Source organism: Lithobates pipiens, unplaced genomic scaffold (assembly GCF_037356315.1).
Source record: "Lithobates pipiens isolate NorthernLeopardFrog02 unplaced genomic scaffold, aLitPip1_a1.2 Scaffold_7, whole genome shotgun sequence".
NCBI classification, from domain to species: Eukaryota; Metazoa; Chordata; class Amphibia; order Anura; family Ranidae; genus Lithobates; species Lithobates pipiens.
The window spans coordinates 2,259,005-2,277,599 of NW_027507892.1; the positions used below are offsets into that span (position 1 = coordinate 2,259,005).

An 18,595-nucleotide genomic window follows, 5' to 3' on the forward strand; every position below is an offset into this window, starting at 1 on the left:
TGCGTGTTAGTGCCAGGTCGCGGTCCTCAGGATAGCCCCACCAGGAGGTGAGCAAGCCGGGGTCTGGTAGCAGATATAGCAGGTAGGGATCAAGCAGAAGCGTAGTCGAGAAACAAGCCAAAAGTGGGTAACAAATGGTTGCAGGTTGGGATTCAGCAGAAGCATAGTGGAGGAATGAGCCAAATGTCGTTAATGAATGGTAGCAAAGATTCAGTCGGCAGCAGGAGAGACAGGAGCAAGATATTGGCTGGTGAAGGCAAAATATTCCGGAAACCAGGAAGTGCAGAGACATGGCTTAAATCAGGAAGTTCATGGGAGGAGCAAAGGGTTCAAGGTTCAAGCAAACAAGATTCAAGACAAGATCATTCAAAGAATTGTCTAAGGAACTATCCAAGGAGCTGTCCAGCTTTTTAGGTGGCTCAGCAAGCAGAGTCACCGCCAGACACACCAGAGGTCCCAGGTTCAAGCCGAGGTCCTAACACCGCCTTTCTTGACACCAGACCATCCTCCAAAAGTCTTCTCATTGTGTGTGCCTATATACTCTCACACCCGCCTGCTGCCATTCCTGAGCAAGCTCTGCACTGGTGGTGCCCCGATCCCGTAGCTGAATCAACTGTAGGAGACGCTCCTGGAGCTTCCTGGACTTTCTTGGGTGCTCTGAAGCCTTCACCAATGCAGTGGAAATGTTTTTTTCAAGGGATTAAGTTTAATTTTCATGGCAAAGAGGGATTTTGCAATTAATTGTAATTCATCTGATCACCCTTCATAATTTTCTGGAGTATATGCAAACTGCCATCATAAAAACCGAGGCAGCAGACTTTGTGAAAATGAATATTTGTGTCATTCTCAAAACCTTTGGCCACAGCTCTATATGCTTCCCTGAGTGTACGTTGACCCTTTCATACCCAAGGACTGGAGGTGCAGTTATAGCGTACAATATAGGGAATATGTATGTACTATAGTCATTATTATAGCTTCAGTACATTCCATAGATGTCCATTAAGAATGATGCTCCAGGCTCTTGAAAAACCGTAGTTTATGATCAAATGCTCTACCATAGTCGTACTCCAAAATCTGATCGTCTGTTATTATGTTATTGGAGTGTAGAAGGTAACCGAGGCACCTGGAGGAACTTCTACTAATTGGAAATCACGCACATATTGCATATATGGTGTTCCTGGTTGGATCTGGTTGGACGAGAACCCGATGTCACAAGGCTAGAATAAAAACTATTAAGCAACCATGATGCTAGAGGGACCGTAGGGTTAAGCTGTAAAGTAAAATAAAGAATTCTTTGTACTTTTGTGCAGTTTTTTTTATTTTCTTTGCTCCTGAAGTTGAGTTATTGGCCTTGGTGTTAGAGCGGAAGATCAGTAACTTCCAGTTTTAGGTAAAGCTGAGATGAGCTCAGTGAGCTCTGGTGTAATGTAATAAGATGTACCGGAGTTCAGATCCAAGCCTTCGCTGTGGTGGCTGCGTTAGTTTTAGTTTTTTTTAGGCTTTATTTTCATCTGGGGATCCAGCCAGGAACACGCCAGCCAGGGTGTATCCACTCTGGGTGAAGGATCAATGGCGGCACTCTTGGTCAGCATAACTGTCAGCCTCGGGGGGGTGTTTAAAGATTTATCAGATTTGGATGGACTTGCCTAATTAACGCTGAACTCCAGATAACGCTTTTTAAGCAGTTACAGTAACAAGGCTTCACATAAATGTATAAAAGCTGATCATTGTGAGCACCCCTGTCAGCGGTGAAAGGTTTGTCTCAATCCTCTGACTGCTACTTTTTGCGGGACCTGCTCTTGAGCTGGTAACGAAAGTAGAAAAAAAACAGACTTGCTGGCCGAATCACCAGGTGAATATAAAGGGAAAAAAAGAATACAAATGCCGCCATCACAACTAAAGATTGGAAAGCTTCAATATAAAAAAAAATTTTTTTAGTTTTGGGTTTAATACCGCCTTAAGCAGTTATAATGTGCCGGCCAGCAGATGCGTCTTTACGTATTTTTCTTTCTGTTTAGGTTCTCCTGTTCCATGACCAGAATTATGGAATTCATTATGAATATACCATTCCAGTGAACCAGACTGGAGAGCAGAGGACGGAGGTGGAGAAGCAGCCAGACCCGATCTACATGTGGACACACAGCAGCTGGGAGGGCTGCAGCGTACAGTGCGGAGGAGGTAAGGTCATTCTGGATTCAATTTATATATATATATATATATATATATATATATATATATATATATATATATATATATATAATTGAGCCAAGCCTCAAATCAGCTGAGTCCTGTTCATTGTATGTTATAAAGATTTTAGCTGGCACTTTATGCTGGGATGGACATGCAAGTGTTAAAGTGATTGCAAGGGTTTGTGTTTTTTTTTTTTTTGTTTTGTTTTGTTTTTAATAACAAACATATCATACCTCCACTGAGCAGCTCGTTTTGCACATAGTGGCCCCAATCCTCCTCTTCTGGGGTCCCTCAGCAGCTCTCGCGGCTCCTCTTCACATCGGATAACCCACTAGGAGAAGCTCTTCCCGGAGGGTTACCTTGCGGGCGCGCTCCCGAGTCCAGCATTTATCGTCCATAGATGTTGAATGCAGGACTCGGCCCCGCCCCCCAGGGGCCGCTCCATTGGATTTTGATTGACAGCAGCGTGAGCCAATGGCTGCACTGCTATCAATCTATCCAATCAAGAGCCGAGAACCCTGGGCAGAAGGAGACCGCGTGTCCCCGTCTGGTCATGTTCTAGGGCTCAGGTAAGTAAAACGGGGGGGGGGGGGGGGGAGGAGGCAGGGGCAGTCACAGACAGGTGTTTTTTCACCTTAATGCAAAGGATGCATTAACGTGAAAGAACAGGAGGGTTTACAACCCCTTTAATCAGATAAGTATTTTCCTGAACATAGCCCAACTGAAACAGAGCTTGGAGTTTTCTCTTAAGCACAGGCCAATGGTTTCTCCATCTCTTATAATATATTATTATACTATTATTGTACGTTTATGTATGTTATTATTTTTTTATCATATTTGTATTATTGTACATCTATTTTCTCCATCAGCCCATCCCCAGCAGTTGATATATTTGTATCCCTTGACCCTCCCTTCTAGATTGTAAGCTCCGCCTGTATTAAACTGTATTGTAATTGTACTGTCTTTCAGGGGCTCAAAAGGTTTAGCACCATCCAGTGTTCCTTTGGTCTAGCACCATCCAGTGTTGCTTTGGTCTAGCACCATCCAGTGTTGCTTTGGTCTAGCACCATCCAGTGTTGCTTTGGTCTAGCACCATCCAGTGTTGCTTTGGTCTAGCACCATCCAATGTTGCTTTGGTCTAGCACCATCCAGTGTTGCTTTGGTCTAGCACCATCCAGTTTTGCTTTGGTCTAGCATCATCCAGTGTTGCTTTGGTCTAGCATCATTCAGTGTTGCTTTGGTCTAGCACCATCCAGTGTTGCTTTGGTCTAGCACCATCCAGTGTTGCTTTGGTCTAGCACCATCCAGTGTTGCTTTGGTCTAGCACCATCCAGTGTTGCTTTGGTCTAGCACCATCCAGTGTTGCTTTGGTCTAGCATCATTCATTGTTGCTTTGGTCTAGCATCATTCATTGTTGCTTTGGTCTAGCACCATCCAGTGTTGCTTTGGTCTAGCACCATCCAGTGTTGCTTTGGTCTAGCATCATTCAGTGTTGCTTTGGTCTAGCACCATCCAGTGTTGCTTTGGTCTAGCATCATCCAGTGTTGCTTTGGTCTAGCATCATCCAGTGTTGCTTTGGTCTAGCATCATTCAGTGTTGCTTTGGTCTAGCACCATCCAGTGTTGCTTTGGTCTAGCACCATCCAGTGTTGCTTTGGTCTAGCACCATCCTGTGTTGCTTTGGTCTAGCACCATCCTGTGTTGAACTAGGACAATCCAGTGTTCCTTTGATTGGACTAGCACCATCCAGTGATCATTTGAATGGACTAGCACCATAAAGTGTTTCTCTGTTTTGGTCTGGCACCATCCAGTGTTCCTTTGAACGGACTAGCTCCATTCAGTGATTGGTCTACCTCCACAAACCAATCAGATCCATGTTGCAAAGCTAAGCCTTATTCACACGGGCGTATGCGTACACCCGCGCAAAGTCCTGTCTATGCCTGCATGGAATGCATGAGTATTCTGTGCATCCCCATTGCAGACATTTCCTGTCTTGCCTTTAGCAACCCAGAAAATAGACTTTATCCTTCGCCACCCTACAATAAGAGGGTGCAGGTCAATGCTTTTCTGCCTAATAAGATGATGTACATCGCTGAAGTCATGCAATATGTGGATGAGATTGTTAAGCCTCCAAGACACATGTGGGTAATGAGGACTGTCTTGTTCTGTGCACCAGATGCTTGTCCCATGTGTTTCAGAATAAAAGTGCTTACAACGTAACAGATGCAAAGTACAATCGATACAAGAAGACACTGTGCTTTCACAATTGCACTACAGTGTGCTCATTAGAACACTTCCTATAAAAGCCGAATTATCTTGGAAAGTTCTTCATAAACACATTCAAACAGATTTTATGATCGGCCATAAAATCCCCCGGTGAGTTATTTCTGAAGCAATTACGGGCGAATATACACTCGTCGGCCAAACACATTGCATGAAATGTCATGTTATTTGGCTTCCTTTGTTACATTCGGCTCGTAGGGGGTATGCTATAAAAATGGAGGAAAATGCAGCGAGTTCTGTTTAATCGTACGCACATTAAATTTTTTGTTTATAAACTGTTTTTATTTTATTTTTTATTTTTTTTTACTGTAACAGCTTAAAGTATAATTAAAGTATTTTTTATTTTTTTTTCCGTTTCGAATAGAGTACAAAGTGATCAGAGACCCTATGTATAATTTTTTTTTATGGCTGCTCATAGTGTACCCTGTCCATTATTTTTGCTGATTTTATTGGTACAAAGAGGACTTGACACATACAAAAAAAAAGTACAAAATGTTTATTACAGGATTATATTAAAACCACAGTTTATACACAATCCAGAAATCCTATTTGTTACACAAAACCATATATACCAGTGATGGCAAACTTTGGCACCCCAGATGTTTTGGAACTACATTTCCCATGATGCTCATGCACTCTGCAGTGTAGTTGAGCATCATGGGAAATGTAGTTCCAAAACATCTGGGGGTGCCAAGGTTCACCATCACTGATATATACTATTCAGAACTGTCTTTGCCTATCATCGCCCATGAGGTCGACATGTTTCACGTTACTTGCTTCGTCAGGAGATTGGTCTCTTAGAGGCAAAGATGAATAGTCTAAGTTAAAAAAATATATATTCACAATCAATACGTGCAAATTATTATTATACAGGATTTATACAGCACCAACAGTTTACGCATGGATTTACAACTTGAGGGTAGACAGTCCAACTACAATACACTTTAAAACTGTAGGAATCAGAGGGCCCTGCTCATTAGAGCTTCCAATCTAGGAGGGAGGGTCAAGAGATACAAGAGGTAATAACTATGTGGGATGTGCTGATGGAGAAAATAAGTGTACAATTGTTAGTTGAGGACCAGATAGGCTTCTCTGAAGAGATGGATTTGCAGGGATCGTCTGAAAGTGGACAAAGTAGGAGATAGTTGGACAGATTTGGGAAGAGAATTACAGAGGATTGGAGAGGCTCTGGAGAAGTCCTGGAGGTGAGCATGGGATGAGGTGATGAGGGAGCTAGAGAGCAGGAGGTCTTGGAAAGAACGAAGAGAAAGATTTGGTTGGTGCTTTGGGATCAGGTTAGTGATGTATCTTGGGGCCGAGTTGTGGATGGCTTAGTAAGTTATGGTTAGTATCTTGAATTTAATTTGTTGGTTGAGTACGCGAAAAGTTTTTGTCATGTTATATGAGATTTATGTGGAATAAGCGCACCATTTCTAAATTATTCACCTATTTAATGGTAAGCCAATGAGGAGGGAGTTGCAGTAGCCAAGACGAGAGAAGACCAGGGAGTGGATTAGAAGCTCTGTGGTGGTGTTGGTTAGGAAGGAGCGTATCTTGGAGATGTATGAATTCATAGTACTAAAGTTGAGGACAAGTCTGTGCAACTCACACATGGCTTCTAGATCACAGATTGGACTGGTGGCTGATGGGGTACCACGTGGTGATTCCGTCGGTCGATGACTTAACAGTTTGGCACCAACATACCGCTGCGCCCGCTAGACACTCCTAGTCGGGCAATGCTCTACTGGCGGAGTATCGCGGCGCAAGCAGCTGATGACCTCACAGGCTGGCAACAACTCGCCTGGGCATCTGCCCATGCATCCCTACCAGGTGGCAGCCAACCAGGCCAATTCCACCATAATCGCCACTCTCCCTCCATTTGCCCAGTGCGCGTGCTCCCCGGGCAGACCAGTCACCAGACGCGCACACACCAAATATACTACCACCCAAATAAGATGCAGCCTAATCACCGCCATGATTAGCGGCCTCATCAATTTTTATTGCTGTCCCTGTCCTCATTTGGGAGATTCAGCTTCTCCATTTGACCCAGTGGCGGTTACAGCTGAGAGTGAAAGAAAATTTCTGGTGACGACCAGGGATTTCCTCCGAGTTTGTTTTGGCAATGGGACAGGAAGTGAATGAAAACTCCCAAATGGGACACAGAGGGCAAACATTTAAAAAAAAATGTACAGGTGTTGTAATCTCTCTCTCTCTCTCTCTCTCTCTCTCTCTATCTCTCTATCTCTCTATCTCTCTCTCTCTCTCTATCTCTCTCTCTCTCTCTATCTCTCTCTCTCTCTCTATCTCTCTCTCTCTCTCTATCTCTCTCTCTCTCTCTCTCTCTCTCTATCTCTCTCTATCTATATATCTATATATATAATTCTATCCAAAATAAAACAAAAACAGAGCCACGTTCTATTTTAAACCTGGTTGGCTGGTATCAGCCTATTTTTTTTTGGAAATATTTATGTGGATTCACTCACTTTTTACGTCTTTTTCTTCTTTTTTTTTTTTAGGTGAACGGAAGACTATTGTGTCCTGTACAAAGCTGGTAAACAAGACTATGCTAATTGTGAACGAGAGCTTGTGCCTTCATGTACCGCGGCCTGCCCCGCAGGTGCGGAAGTGCAACACACATCTGTGTCAGTCCAGGTGGGTCATGTCTTTGACAACTACAGCCTGTCTTCTGTGTTCTTCTGTTCTACAAACTTTAAAGCAACTGTAATTGGGTGCTGGCTTGTCAGTATGTTCATATTGAGGACTGGGTGGTCACCCTCTATATTGTGGTCAGGCTTTTCTTAAAAGACAAATCTTCCCAGAAACATGTATGCTTGGACAGGGGCGGACTGACCATTCCGCCACTCTGGCATTGCCCGAGGGCCTCATGCCACTAAGGGGCCCCATCAGGGTTGCCAGCCTCAATAAAATAAGGGACAGTATGTAAAAATCTGTGTATTTTTAAAAATCCCAAGATTATAGCTGTCCTGCCTCTCCAGTACCTATTCAGTGTGTGTATGTGTATTCTGTGTGTGTATATTGTGTCTGTGTGTGTATACTGTATGTGTATGGCCCCATAATGTCCTATTGCCTGGGGGCCCCATAATGTCCTATTGCCTGGGGGCCCCATAATGTCCTATTGCCTGGGGGCCCCATAATGTCCTATTGCCTGGGGGCCCCATAATCTTCTATTGCCAGGGGGCCCCATAATTTCCTATTGCCCTGGGGCCCCATGAGTTGTTAGTCTGCCCCTGTGCTTGGATCAGTTGAACATTCATCAGCATTGTATATTTGTTTTTAACAAAAGTAATGGAAAAGTGGGCTTGACTTTTTTATTAACCTTTTCTGGACCACCCATATAGCCGATATACAGTAGAACCTAATCCGTTCCAGGAGAATGCTTGTAATCCAAAGCACTCGCATATCAAAGCGAGTTTCCCCATAGAAGTCAATGAAAACGAAGATAATTTTTTCCACATTGACTTGTAGCCAGAGGTGGGGGGGGGGGGGGTGCCAGAGAGCCACAGAGCCACAGAGCCACAAAAATACTCGGGGACAGCTCGGCTGAACTTTAAAAGGCTTGGAAACACTCGGGAACTGAATTTTTTTGAGTATTTCCGAATGGCTCCGAACCGTTCCGAGTGTCTCTGGCACCCCTCACCTCTGGCCAAATGCGGTACTGCACACCCCATTAGCTTGAATTCTGCTCGTTTTGCAAGACAACACTCGCAAACCGAGTCAGAATTGAAAAAAAAAAGTGACTCATCTTTCAAAACGCTCGTTAACCACGTTACTCGTTAACCAAGGTTCCACTGTACTGCTACAGGGTGGCCCTTCTGTGCAGAATCAGGTATATATACCTGATTTTGCACTTCCGCCTACAGGGGGTGCACATGTGCAGCCGCTGGGCCGATTTTGCTGTGATTACTCACAGCAGAAGCCAATCTTCAGGTGCCGGGCAAAAAGATGTCCACCGACACCTGCCAATCGTCTGGCAGAGGCACAGAATGGAGCTCTGCCTATGTAAACAAGACAGAGCTCTGTTCTGAGAGATGGAAATTAAGGATTTTGTCCCCCTGCAAAGCAGGGAATAAAATCCATCTCTTCCCCTAGTAAAAGCAGCACATACAGTACACAAAAACACTGGTTAGGCGCACACACTTAAATCCTTTGATCGCCCTAGAAGTTTAACCCTTTCACGGCAAGTGTCATTAGTACAGTGATGGTACATATTTTTAGCACTGATCACTGTATTGGTGTCACTGGTTCCCACAAAATGTCAGTGCCTGATTGTCTGCCGCAATATCGCAGTCGCACTATAATTCACTGATGGCCGCCATTGCTAGTATAAAAAAATAAATAAATCCATAACTAGATACCATAGTTTGTAGATGCTATAACGTTCGTGTAAAACAATCAATATTCTCTTATTGGTATTTTTTTACCAAAAATAAGTAGCAGAATACATATCGGCCTAAATATGTGAAGAAATTAGATTTTTTTTTTTTTTTTTATGTTTTTATTGGATATGTTTTATAGCAGAAAGTAAAAAATGTTTGTTTTTGTTTTTTTGTTTTTTTACTTTTTCGGTCTTTTTTTGTTTATAGCGCAAAAAATAAATACCGCAGAGGTGAACAAATACCACTAAAAGAAAGCTCTATTTGTGGGGGGGGGGGGGGAAATAACATAAATCTTATTTGGGTACAGCATTACACAGGGCTGTATCGCAAAAAATGCCATAGTCATGAAGGGGGGGTAAATCTTTGGGAGGTCAAGTGGTTGACGCCGACCTCACACAAATATGCAGCCCCACTGAACTGGGCTTTTTTTCTGTGGGTTCCGCATATTTGCGTATATCCCTTTGTGCTGGGACCGCGCTCACCTGAGAGCCCCCCGAGCCCTGTACTAAATATCGGAACTTGGAACACATTGATTGCTACGATAGCCTCTGATTGGCTACCACTGTGATCAGTCACTGTGAAGCCCAGCCCAATGTTTTCTCTCTCTGTGAATGGAGGAGAGAAATACATTGTACAGTGCCTTGCGAAAGTATTCGGCCCCCTTGAACTTTTCAACCTTTTGCCACATTTCAGGCTTCAAACATAAAGATATAAAATTTTTATTTTTTGTGAAGAATCACCAACAAGTGGGACACAATTGTGAAGTGGAACGAAATCTATTGGATTTTTGAAACTTTTTTAACTAATATAAAAATGAAAAGTGGGGCGTGCAAAATTATTCGGCCCCCTTGCGTTAATACTTTGTAGAGCCACCTTTTGCTGCGATTACAGCTGCAAGTCGCTTGGGGTATGTCTCTATCAGTTTTGCACATCGAGAGACTGAAATTCTTGCCCATTCTTCCTTGCAAAACAGCTGGAGCTCAGTGAGGTTGGATGGAGAGCGTTTGTGAACAGCAGTTTTCAGCTCTTTCCACAGATTCTCGATTGGATTCAGGTCTGGACTTTGACTTGGCCATTCTAACACCTGGATACGTTTATTTGTGAACCATTCCTTTGTAGATTTTGCTGTATGTTTGGGATCATTGTCTTGTTGGAAGATAAATCTCCGTCCCAGTTTCAGGTCTTTTGCAGACTCCAACAGGTTTTCATCCAGAATGGTCCTGTATTTGGCTGCATCCATCTTCCCCTCAATTTTAACCATCTTCCCTGTCCCTGCTGAAGAAAAGCAGGCCCAAACCATGATGCTGCCACCACCATGTTTGACAGTGGGGATGGTGTGTTGAGGGTGATGAGCTGTGTTGCTTTTACGCCAAACATATCGTTTTGCATTGTGGGCAAAAAGTTAGATTTTGGTTTCATCTGACCAGAGCACCTTCTTCCACATGTTTGGTGTGTCTCCCAGGTGGCTTGTGGCAAACTTTAGACGAGACTTTTTATGGATATCTTTGAGAAATGGCTTTCTTCTTGTCACTCTTCCATAAAGGCCAGATTTGTGCAGTGTACGACTGATTGTTGTCCTATGGACAGACTCTCCCACCTCAGCTGTAGTTCTCTGCAATTCATCCAGAGTGATCATGGGCCTCTTGGCTGCATCTCTGATCAGTCTTCTCCTTGTCTGAGCTGAAAGTTTAGAGGGACGGCCAGGTCTTGGTAGATTTGCAGTGGTCTGATACTCCTTCCATTTCAAAATGATCGCTTGCACAGTGCTCCTTGGGATGTTTAAAGCTTGGGGAATCTTTTTGTATCGAAATCCGGCTTTAAACTTCTCCACAACAGTATTACGGACCTGCCTGGTGTGTTCCTTGGTCTTCATGATGCTCTCTGCGCTTTCAACAGAACCCTGAGACTATCACAGAGCAGGTGCATTTATACAGAGACTTGATTACACACAGGTGGATTCTATTTATCACCATCAGTCATTTAGGACAACATTGGATCATTCAGAGATCCTCGCTGAACTTCTGAAGTGAGTTTGCTGCACTGAAAGTAAAGGGGCCGAATAATTTTGCACGCACCACTTTTCAGTTTTTTATTTGCTAAAAAAGTTTAAAATATCCAATAGATTTCGTTCCACTTCACAATTGTGTCCCATTTGTTGGTGATTCTTCACAAAAAATAAAAATTGTATATGTTTATGTTTGAAGCCTGAAATGTGGCAAAAGGTTGAAAAGTTCAAGGGGGCCGAATACTTTCGCAAGGCACTGTATCTCTCTTTCCTTGTAGAGAAAGAAAAAAAAAAAGTCTGTAAAAAAATGAAAAAAAATAAAAATGCCTACATCAAGGTTTAATCTAGGTTAGTGGCAGAGTTAGTGTTTCGGTCTGGGTCAGTAATTTTTTTTTTTTTTTTTTTAAATGAGTGTCAGTGTGTTTTAGGTAGGATAAGAAAAAAAAATGCAAAAGGTGCACTATTGTTTCTGGGCTGTACTAAGGGCATAAGCAACAACTAACATACACAGATGTGGTATCGGTGTGATCGTCAGGAGTGGGAACAGTTATTTTGGGTTATTGTTTGGTGGAAGGTTATGATAGTAGCAAGAAATATACAGCTAAATAAAAAAAAGAAATCTAATTCTAAAAGTCTATTTCATCCCAAAATTGTTCTATCGGGTTGAGGTCAGGACTCTGTGCAGAGGCCAGTCAAGTTCCTCCACCTTAAACTCGCTCATCAATGTCTTTATGGACCTTGCTTTTGTGTACTGGTCCAAATCATTTGGTGGAGGGGGGATTATGGTGTGGGATTGTTTTTTGGGGGTTGGGTTTGGCCCCTTAGTTCCAGTGAAGGGAACTCCTAAGGCGTCAGCATACCAAGACATTTTGGATAATTTCATGCTCCCAACTTTGTGGCAACAGTTTGGGGATGGACTCTTCCTGTTTCAACGTGACTGTGCACCAGTGCCCAGAGATTGGTCCATAAAGACATGGATGAGCGAGTTTGGGGTTTGAGGAACTTGACTGGCCTGCACAGAGTCTCTCCAGAAATGTTCAATAGGGTTCAAGTCAGGGCTCTGGCTGGGCCACCCTGGAACATTCACAGAGTTGTCCCTAAGCTACTCCTGTGTTGTCTTGGCTGTGTGCTTAGGATCATTTTCATGTTGGAAGTTGAACCTTAGGCCCAGTCTGCGGTCCTGAGCGCTGTGGAACAGGCTTTCATTGAGGATATCTCTGTACTTTGCTCCATTCGGGTTTCCCTCATACCTGGACCAGTCTTCTGGTCCCTACTGCGGAAACACACCCCCACAGCATGATTCTGCCACCACCAGGCTTCACTGGGATGGCATTGGGAAGGTGGTGATCGGTGCCTGGTTTCCTCCAGACATAACATTTAGAATTGAGGTCAAACAGCTCAATCCTGGTTTTTTCAGACCAGAGAATCTTGTATGGCAGTGGCCATCAACCCTGTCCTCGGGGCCCACTAGCAGGCCAGGTTTGCTAGATAACTGAAATACATCACAGGTAATACAATTTGCTGCTCAGTGATTGTAGTATTCTAGTCTGCATCTCCCCAAGGTAATACAGAAAACCTGGCCTGTTCATGGGCCCTGAGGACAAGATTGATGACCACTGTTGTGTGGTACTCCAGGTTGAAAGCACTCAACACTGAACTCTTGAATTATCTGGTGCACTTGTCCTTTTTGCAGCGTTAAACTCGATCACACGTTGTAGGGATTGGACCCTGAGAGCTCCGCATACATCCAAGGCCACAAGATCAACAAGTTGCATTCCAGATGGCCAGTATAATGCGGGACCAGAACCCTGTCCAGGTCCTTTTATTAGGACTCTGAAAAGTGTACAGAGGGGGAAATGAGGAGAAAGAAGATCATTAAAAAAATGCAGACGGAAGCCATTTTGCAGTCTTTAAAGTGGAAGTAAACCCATCGATTTAAACAGTTTCAAAAAACGGCATGCCGGGAATGCTAACTGCCCATTGGCTGTGCTCTCAACCAAACTGTCAAACCACCCAATGGCTGGTGTCATAACGGATCACATGTGCAGCACCGTGGCAGCTGAAGATTAAACGGAGGCAAAGATGGCAGCTTCCATTGATGAAAACGATAGGGGAGTTTACTTCCACTTTAAAGCGGGGTTTAAAGTGTGTTTTTCATGTAATCTAGACATTTTACCGGAATGCTTGCCGAGTCATGTGAAATCGGGTTGTCACTAATTCAATTCAATGTGATTCAAGTCAATGTGGTTCTCCTGGTTGAGAGCACCCAACACTAAACACTTAAATTGTATGGTGCACATGTCCATTTTGCAGTGGTAGACCCAATCACACATTGTAGGGATTTGACCCCCCCGGGAGATCCACGTATGTCCAAAACCACCAGGTCTGCAAGTTGCATTCCAGATGTCCAACTTGACGAAGGACCAGACTCTTGTCCAGGTCCATTTTTTAAGACTCTAAAAAGTGGTCAGAGGTGGAAATGAGGAGAAAGAGGGCAATTAAATGCAGAAGGAAACCATTTTGCAGTCTTTAAAATGTGTTTAAAGTGGACTTTTCTTGACATTTTTGGGACATGCAAGTGCAGCTGTAAAGCTAAAAGATATATAAAAAGAAATGTTTACGGTACGCAGACCATATATAACTCGACTGATTTCTAATCCTTTTTACTAGGCCAGCCGACGCTTTGATGTGTTTTCATTAGCAGGTGTTAAATTATTTAGAGCAAGTGCTGGTTTAACGCTCCTTCTCTTTCCCAGGCCCCTCTCACCTTTTACGGTCTCTTTAGCTCGGGTGTACAGAGCTCTATGAAAGTGCTGAAATTCTTGGAGACTTGGCAGCTCTGTATCACATCGACATACCGCATTCCCACGCTGGCTGACCACATTCACACTTCCAGTGCCGCTCTCGGCATCTCTGTCAGCAGAGTGGTTTCTGTCTTAAACCTCCAGATAAAGTCTCACTTTTCCAGTGGCTTTTCCATCTCCAGGTACTAAACCCGCTGACTCCGCAGATCTCGCTTCCAGAAGCCGCTCAGGCTTCCTTTTTTCTGGATCTGACTTGACAGTTCCCACAATTCCGCCCACTCTCTGACTGCGCTGCACATGTCGGAGTTTTGACATCTCTATAAAAGTTACTACTGTTGGTTGGTCATGGAATGAAAACAGTCCTTAAAGACCTTCTGGTTTCCATTGAGCGCTCATAAAACGAGTTCTAATGAAAGTGAGCGTGTTTATAAAATACCTGCAGGGAAAAAAGGATGAAGAAGCGGTCAGCGTTCACGTTATGTCAAGGATGGAATTGTAAGTTGGAAAGTAGACACTGACTGCAACTGCTGCTGAAATAATAATTTACATTATGGCCAGTTCAGGGTGTTTTTTTTTTTTTTTAATGTGACAAACTGCAGAATGCTCTATCGGCAAGTTCCTTAAAAGACGCACACAAACTATATATATATATATATACACACATATATATATATATATATATATATATATATATATATATATATATATATATATATATATATATATATAGATATAGATATATAGATTTGAATTGCCCGGCGGCTGCAGTCAAACTCCCTCCTGGACAGGCTCCTATGATGGGCAACGTACCATTCCAATGCCAGGAAATTGAAGCAGTGTTATGTCCTTGGTCCAGGAGGGGGGACTTCATTTGACTGCGGCCACCGGGCAATTCAAATCCAAGCTGTGTTACAGCGGGAGTTCCCCACTCTGTGTGACACGGTTGGCTCTCCTCTCTCTAATCCCTGTGCACTGATGAGGCTGCATTGATGGGCACTGATGAGGCTGCACTGAGGAATCTGCATTGATGGGCACTGAAGAGAATGCTTTGGCACTGTTGGGACAGCACTGTTGGGACAGCACTGTTGGGCTGCACTGATGGGCTGCATTAATAGGCTCCGATAGGCTGCATTGATGGGCACTGCTGAGACTGCACGGGTGGGCACTGATAAAGCTGCTGATAATATTTATTTTTGTAACTTAATTCTGCATAAAACATTTAACAGTGTCATTTCATGAGATCATTTATGAGGGCATTTTTAGGGACAGGGTAGCGGTTGGGTGGGGCAACTGGTGGCGAGTAACTCTTAAGGCCTGGCTAGTAGCTCAAGACTTGAAATTTTGAGCCCTGTACATGTACACTATATTGTCAAAAGTATTATGACGCCTACCTTTACAAGCACATGAACTTTAATGGCATCCCAGTCTTGGTCCGTAGGGTCCAATATTGAGTTGGCCCTTCCTTGGCCACTATAACAGCTTCAACTCTTCTGGGAAGGCTGTCCACAAGGTTTAGGAGTGTGTCTATGGGAATGTTTGACAATTCTTCTAGAAGCGCATTTTTAAGGTCAAGCGCTAATGTTGGAGAGAAGGCCTGTCTCGCAGTCTCCGCTCAAATTCATCCCAAAGGTGTTCTGTCTGGTTGGGGGTCAGGACTCTGTACAGGCCAGTCAAATTCCTCCACCCCAAACTCTCATCCATGACTTTATGGACCTTGCTTTGTGCATTGGTGCACAGTCATGTTAGAACAGGAAGGGGCCAAGACCACAAAGTTGGAAGCATAACATTGCCCAAAATGTCTTGGTATGTTGATGCCTTAAAAGTTCCCTTCACTGGAACTAAGGGGCCAAGCCCAACCCCTGAAAAACAACCCCTCACCATAATCCCCCCTCCACCAAATGATTTGGACCAGTGCACAAAGCAAGGTCCATAAAGACATGGAAGAGCGAGTTTGGGGTGACGGTCCTACACAAAGTCCTGACCTCAACCCGATAGAAAACCTTCTGAATTAGATGAATTAGATTCATTAGATTCATTAGATTAGATGAATTAGATAGATAAATTAGATAGATTATAGATAGATTAGATAGATGAATTAGATGAATTAGATGAATTAGAGTGGAGACTGTGAGCCAGGCCTTCTAGTCCACATCAGTGCTTGACATTACAAATACTCTTCTGGAAGAATGGTCAAACATTCCCATAGACACACTCCTAATCCTTGTGGACAGCCTTCCCAGAAGAGGTGAAGCTGTTATAACTGCAAAGGGTGGGCCAACTCAATATTGAACCCTACGGACTGAGACTGGGATGCCATTAAAATTCATGTGCGTGTAAAGACTGGAGTTGAGAAACACTGATATAGTGTACTTATCAAGAGCCCCCTCTGGAATAAATGTACCATGACTGCCATGCTGTCTTTATGGTGACTTACTCACATTGGGTCTGGTTTAACCTCCAACCTTTGTGAATGGAGTTTTTGCATTGAGCGATTCCACTATAATTTAGAAAATAAAAAACTTTCCATGGGCTAGTTTATAAAAAAGATTTATTTATTTAAAGGAAGCCCGGGCTGTTTAGACACATGGTAGGTGAAGTTCAGCCTTTTAACGTTGTCTTCATAGAAAGGATCTTTTTTCTGTTTCTTACTGCAGTGGAAATAAAAACTGAAACCCAATACGCCAGATCCCTCGCAGGGCCGCCCTGTGAATGCCGGGCTTTGTGTGCGAGCCTCAAGCATACGTCCGGGGGATGTTAAACAACCTCAAATCCCTGAGAGTTTAGTTCTAGGCGGTAGTGAATAGAAGCGCTCACACTTGCCGTGACAGAAGGGATTAGAAGGAGAAGATTGAATTGGCACGGATTCCAAGAGTTGTCCTGTTCTCCAAGTGGGACCTTCTGCTATTATTACGTGCCGAGCGAGTGGTTTTATTATTCCTCTCTTTTATATGTAACATAGTATCCAAACATAAAACAAAAATGTAGCGCTAAGAAAAATACGAAAAAGAGAAAATATTAAAGTGACTAACACCAAAAAGGACACTATAAAGTCCAAATAATTAAAAGTGAATAAATAAGCCCTTGAAAACCACATGGGGTGCGGATGTGATGTTTCACACAGTATAGAGGCCAATGGGTAATCTCAAAGACATTCACAACAATGACATCCAGTTGAATCGAAAGAAGCAAAAGGGTGAGTACTCTTACCAGAGCCACACGACCTGTGTAAATACACTAGGTCATACGAGCATATATAGATGGATCGTCCACTTTACATGAGCTGTACATCCAATCCCAACCGGTCCATCAGCCAATGGGGGGGGCTGTGGGTCTTCAAATCAATGGAGAAGTGGTCAGCACCGTCCAGGAGGTTCAAAATTTTCTTCACCACAAGTTCCAACAGATAGAAAGGAAGGAAACTCCAGAAAAAGATATTTCTCCAATGGGGAGAGCCAGACTCACGAGGAAAATCATATGCAAAACAAAAAAGAATAACGGCTTCCCATAGTGTAGATTAAAAAATTAGATTGCTGTTTATTGGCATAAAACAAGCATCTACAATGAAGCAAATATTAAAAAGTGATCACGTAATAATAAAAAGCAATACAGGAAACAGCATAACCTCTCCCTACGCGTTTCATCCCAAAGGACATCTACAGGGCCGTCTGTAGAAGTCCTTTGGGACGAAACGCGTAGGTGGGAGTTTCCTTCCTTTCCATCTGTTGGAACTTGTGGTGAAGACAATTTTGAACCTCCTAGACGGTGCTGACCACTTCTCCATTGATTTGAAGACCCACAGCCCCCCCCCCCCCTTTGGCTGATGGACCGGTTGGGATTGGATGTACAGCTCATGTAAAGTGGACGATCCATCTATATATGCTCATATGACCTAGTGTATTTACACAGGTCCTGTGGCTCTGGTAAGAGTACCCACCCTTTTGCTTCTTTCGATTCAACTGGATGTCATTGTTGTGAATGTCTTTGAGATTACCCATTGGCCTCTATACTGTGTGAAACATCACATCCGAACTCCATGTGGTTTTCAAGGACTTATTTATTCACTTTTAATTATTTGGACTTTATAGTGTCCTTTTTGGTGTTAGTCACTTTAATATTTTCTTTTTCGTATATTTCTTAGCGCTACATTTTTGTTTTATGTTTGTATATGAATTTTGGCACATTCGTGTGTAGCTGCTCGATTTACACTTTTAGGTTAGCGCAATAATTTTTCCTGTATTTGTTCAACATAGTATCCACCAAATGAATATGTGAAGGGTCACGGCCATTGTTTCCTTTCATTTTCTATTATTTAGCAAATCAGAAGTATCTTTATATATCTATGGGGGCATGCATGGTGCCAATTAGAGATGGAAGCAACACCATAAGCAACGGACGCACATGATTTGCATTTTCGGTGTCATTACCCTCCAGAGTGTGGGAGGGGGAGGCAGAAAATGGTTTCATATATTAGGACTTACGTCTCGGTATGTCCTTTAGGACCCGCTTAGGCACTAATTAAGGGACAAAACGGACACACTCTGAGCTTTTTTTCCATTTCTCGCTTTTTTTTTTTTTTTTTTTGTAAATTCTTTTGTTTAACCACTAGATTTGGACCAAACAATATAGCATTTGCACAATATACAAAAACCCACCAAAACGTCAAAGAAATTATATAAAATACAATTCAGTGTAGTCAACCTTGGATATTAATAAAAAGAAAGTGACAACTTTTTCGAGGTCTTGTTTTTTGTTTTTTTGTTTTTTGTTTTTTTATTATTATTATACAGCTTTATAATTATTATTATACAGTTATCTCCAAAACTGCCGGGCCTGCCCTTACCCGGCTTTTGGGTCATTAATTCTTCCACTGACACCAACAATTGGGCATTATTCCTTCCACTAACACCTGCAATGGGG

The 18,595-nt window shown here is 43.0% G+C and overlaps 1 protein-coding gene across 1 annotated transcript in view; it reads left to right on the top strand.

The window, feature by feature from the left end:
- The window catches only part of LOC143959299 (A disintegrin and metalloproteinase with thrombospondin motifs 17-like), a 435,585-nt gene that overhangs the window by 378,106 nt on the left and 38,884 nt on the right, over positions 1 to 18,595 (top strand). The window contains exons 18-19 of the mRNA XM_077467981.1: positions 2,019 to 2,178; positions 6,989 to 7,124. Coding sequence (XP_077324107.1) covers positions 2,019 to 2,178; positions 6,989 to 7,124 — 296 coding nt within the window. The remainder of the gene's footprint in view (positions 1 to 2,018; positions 2,179 to 6,988; positions 7,125 to 18,595) is intronic.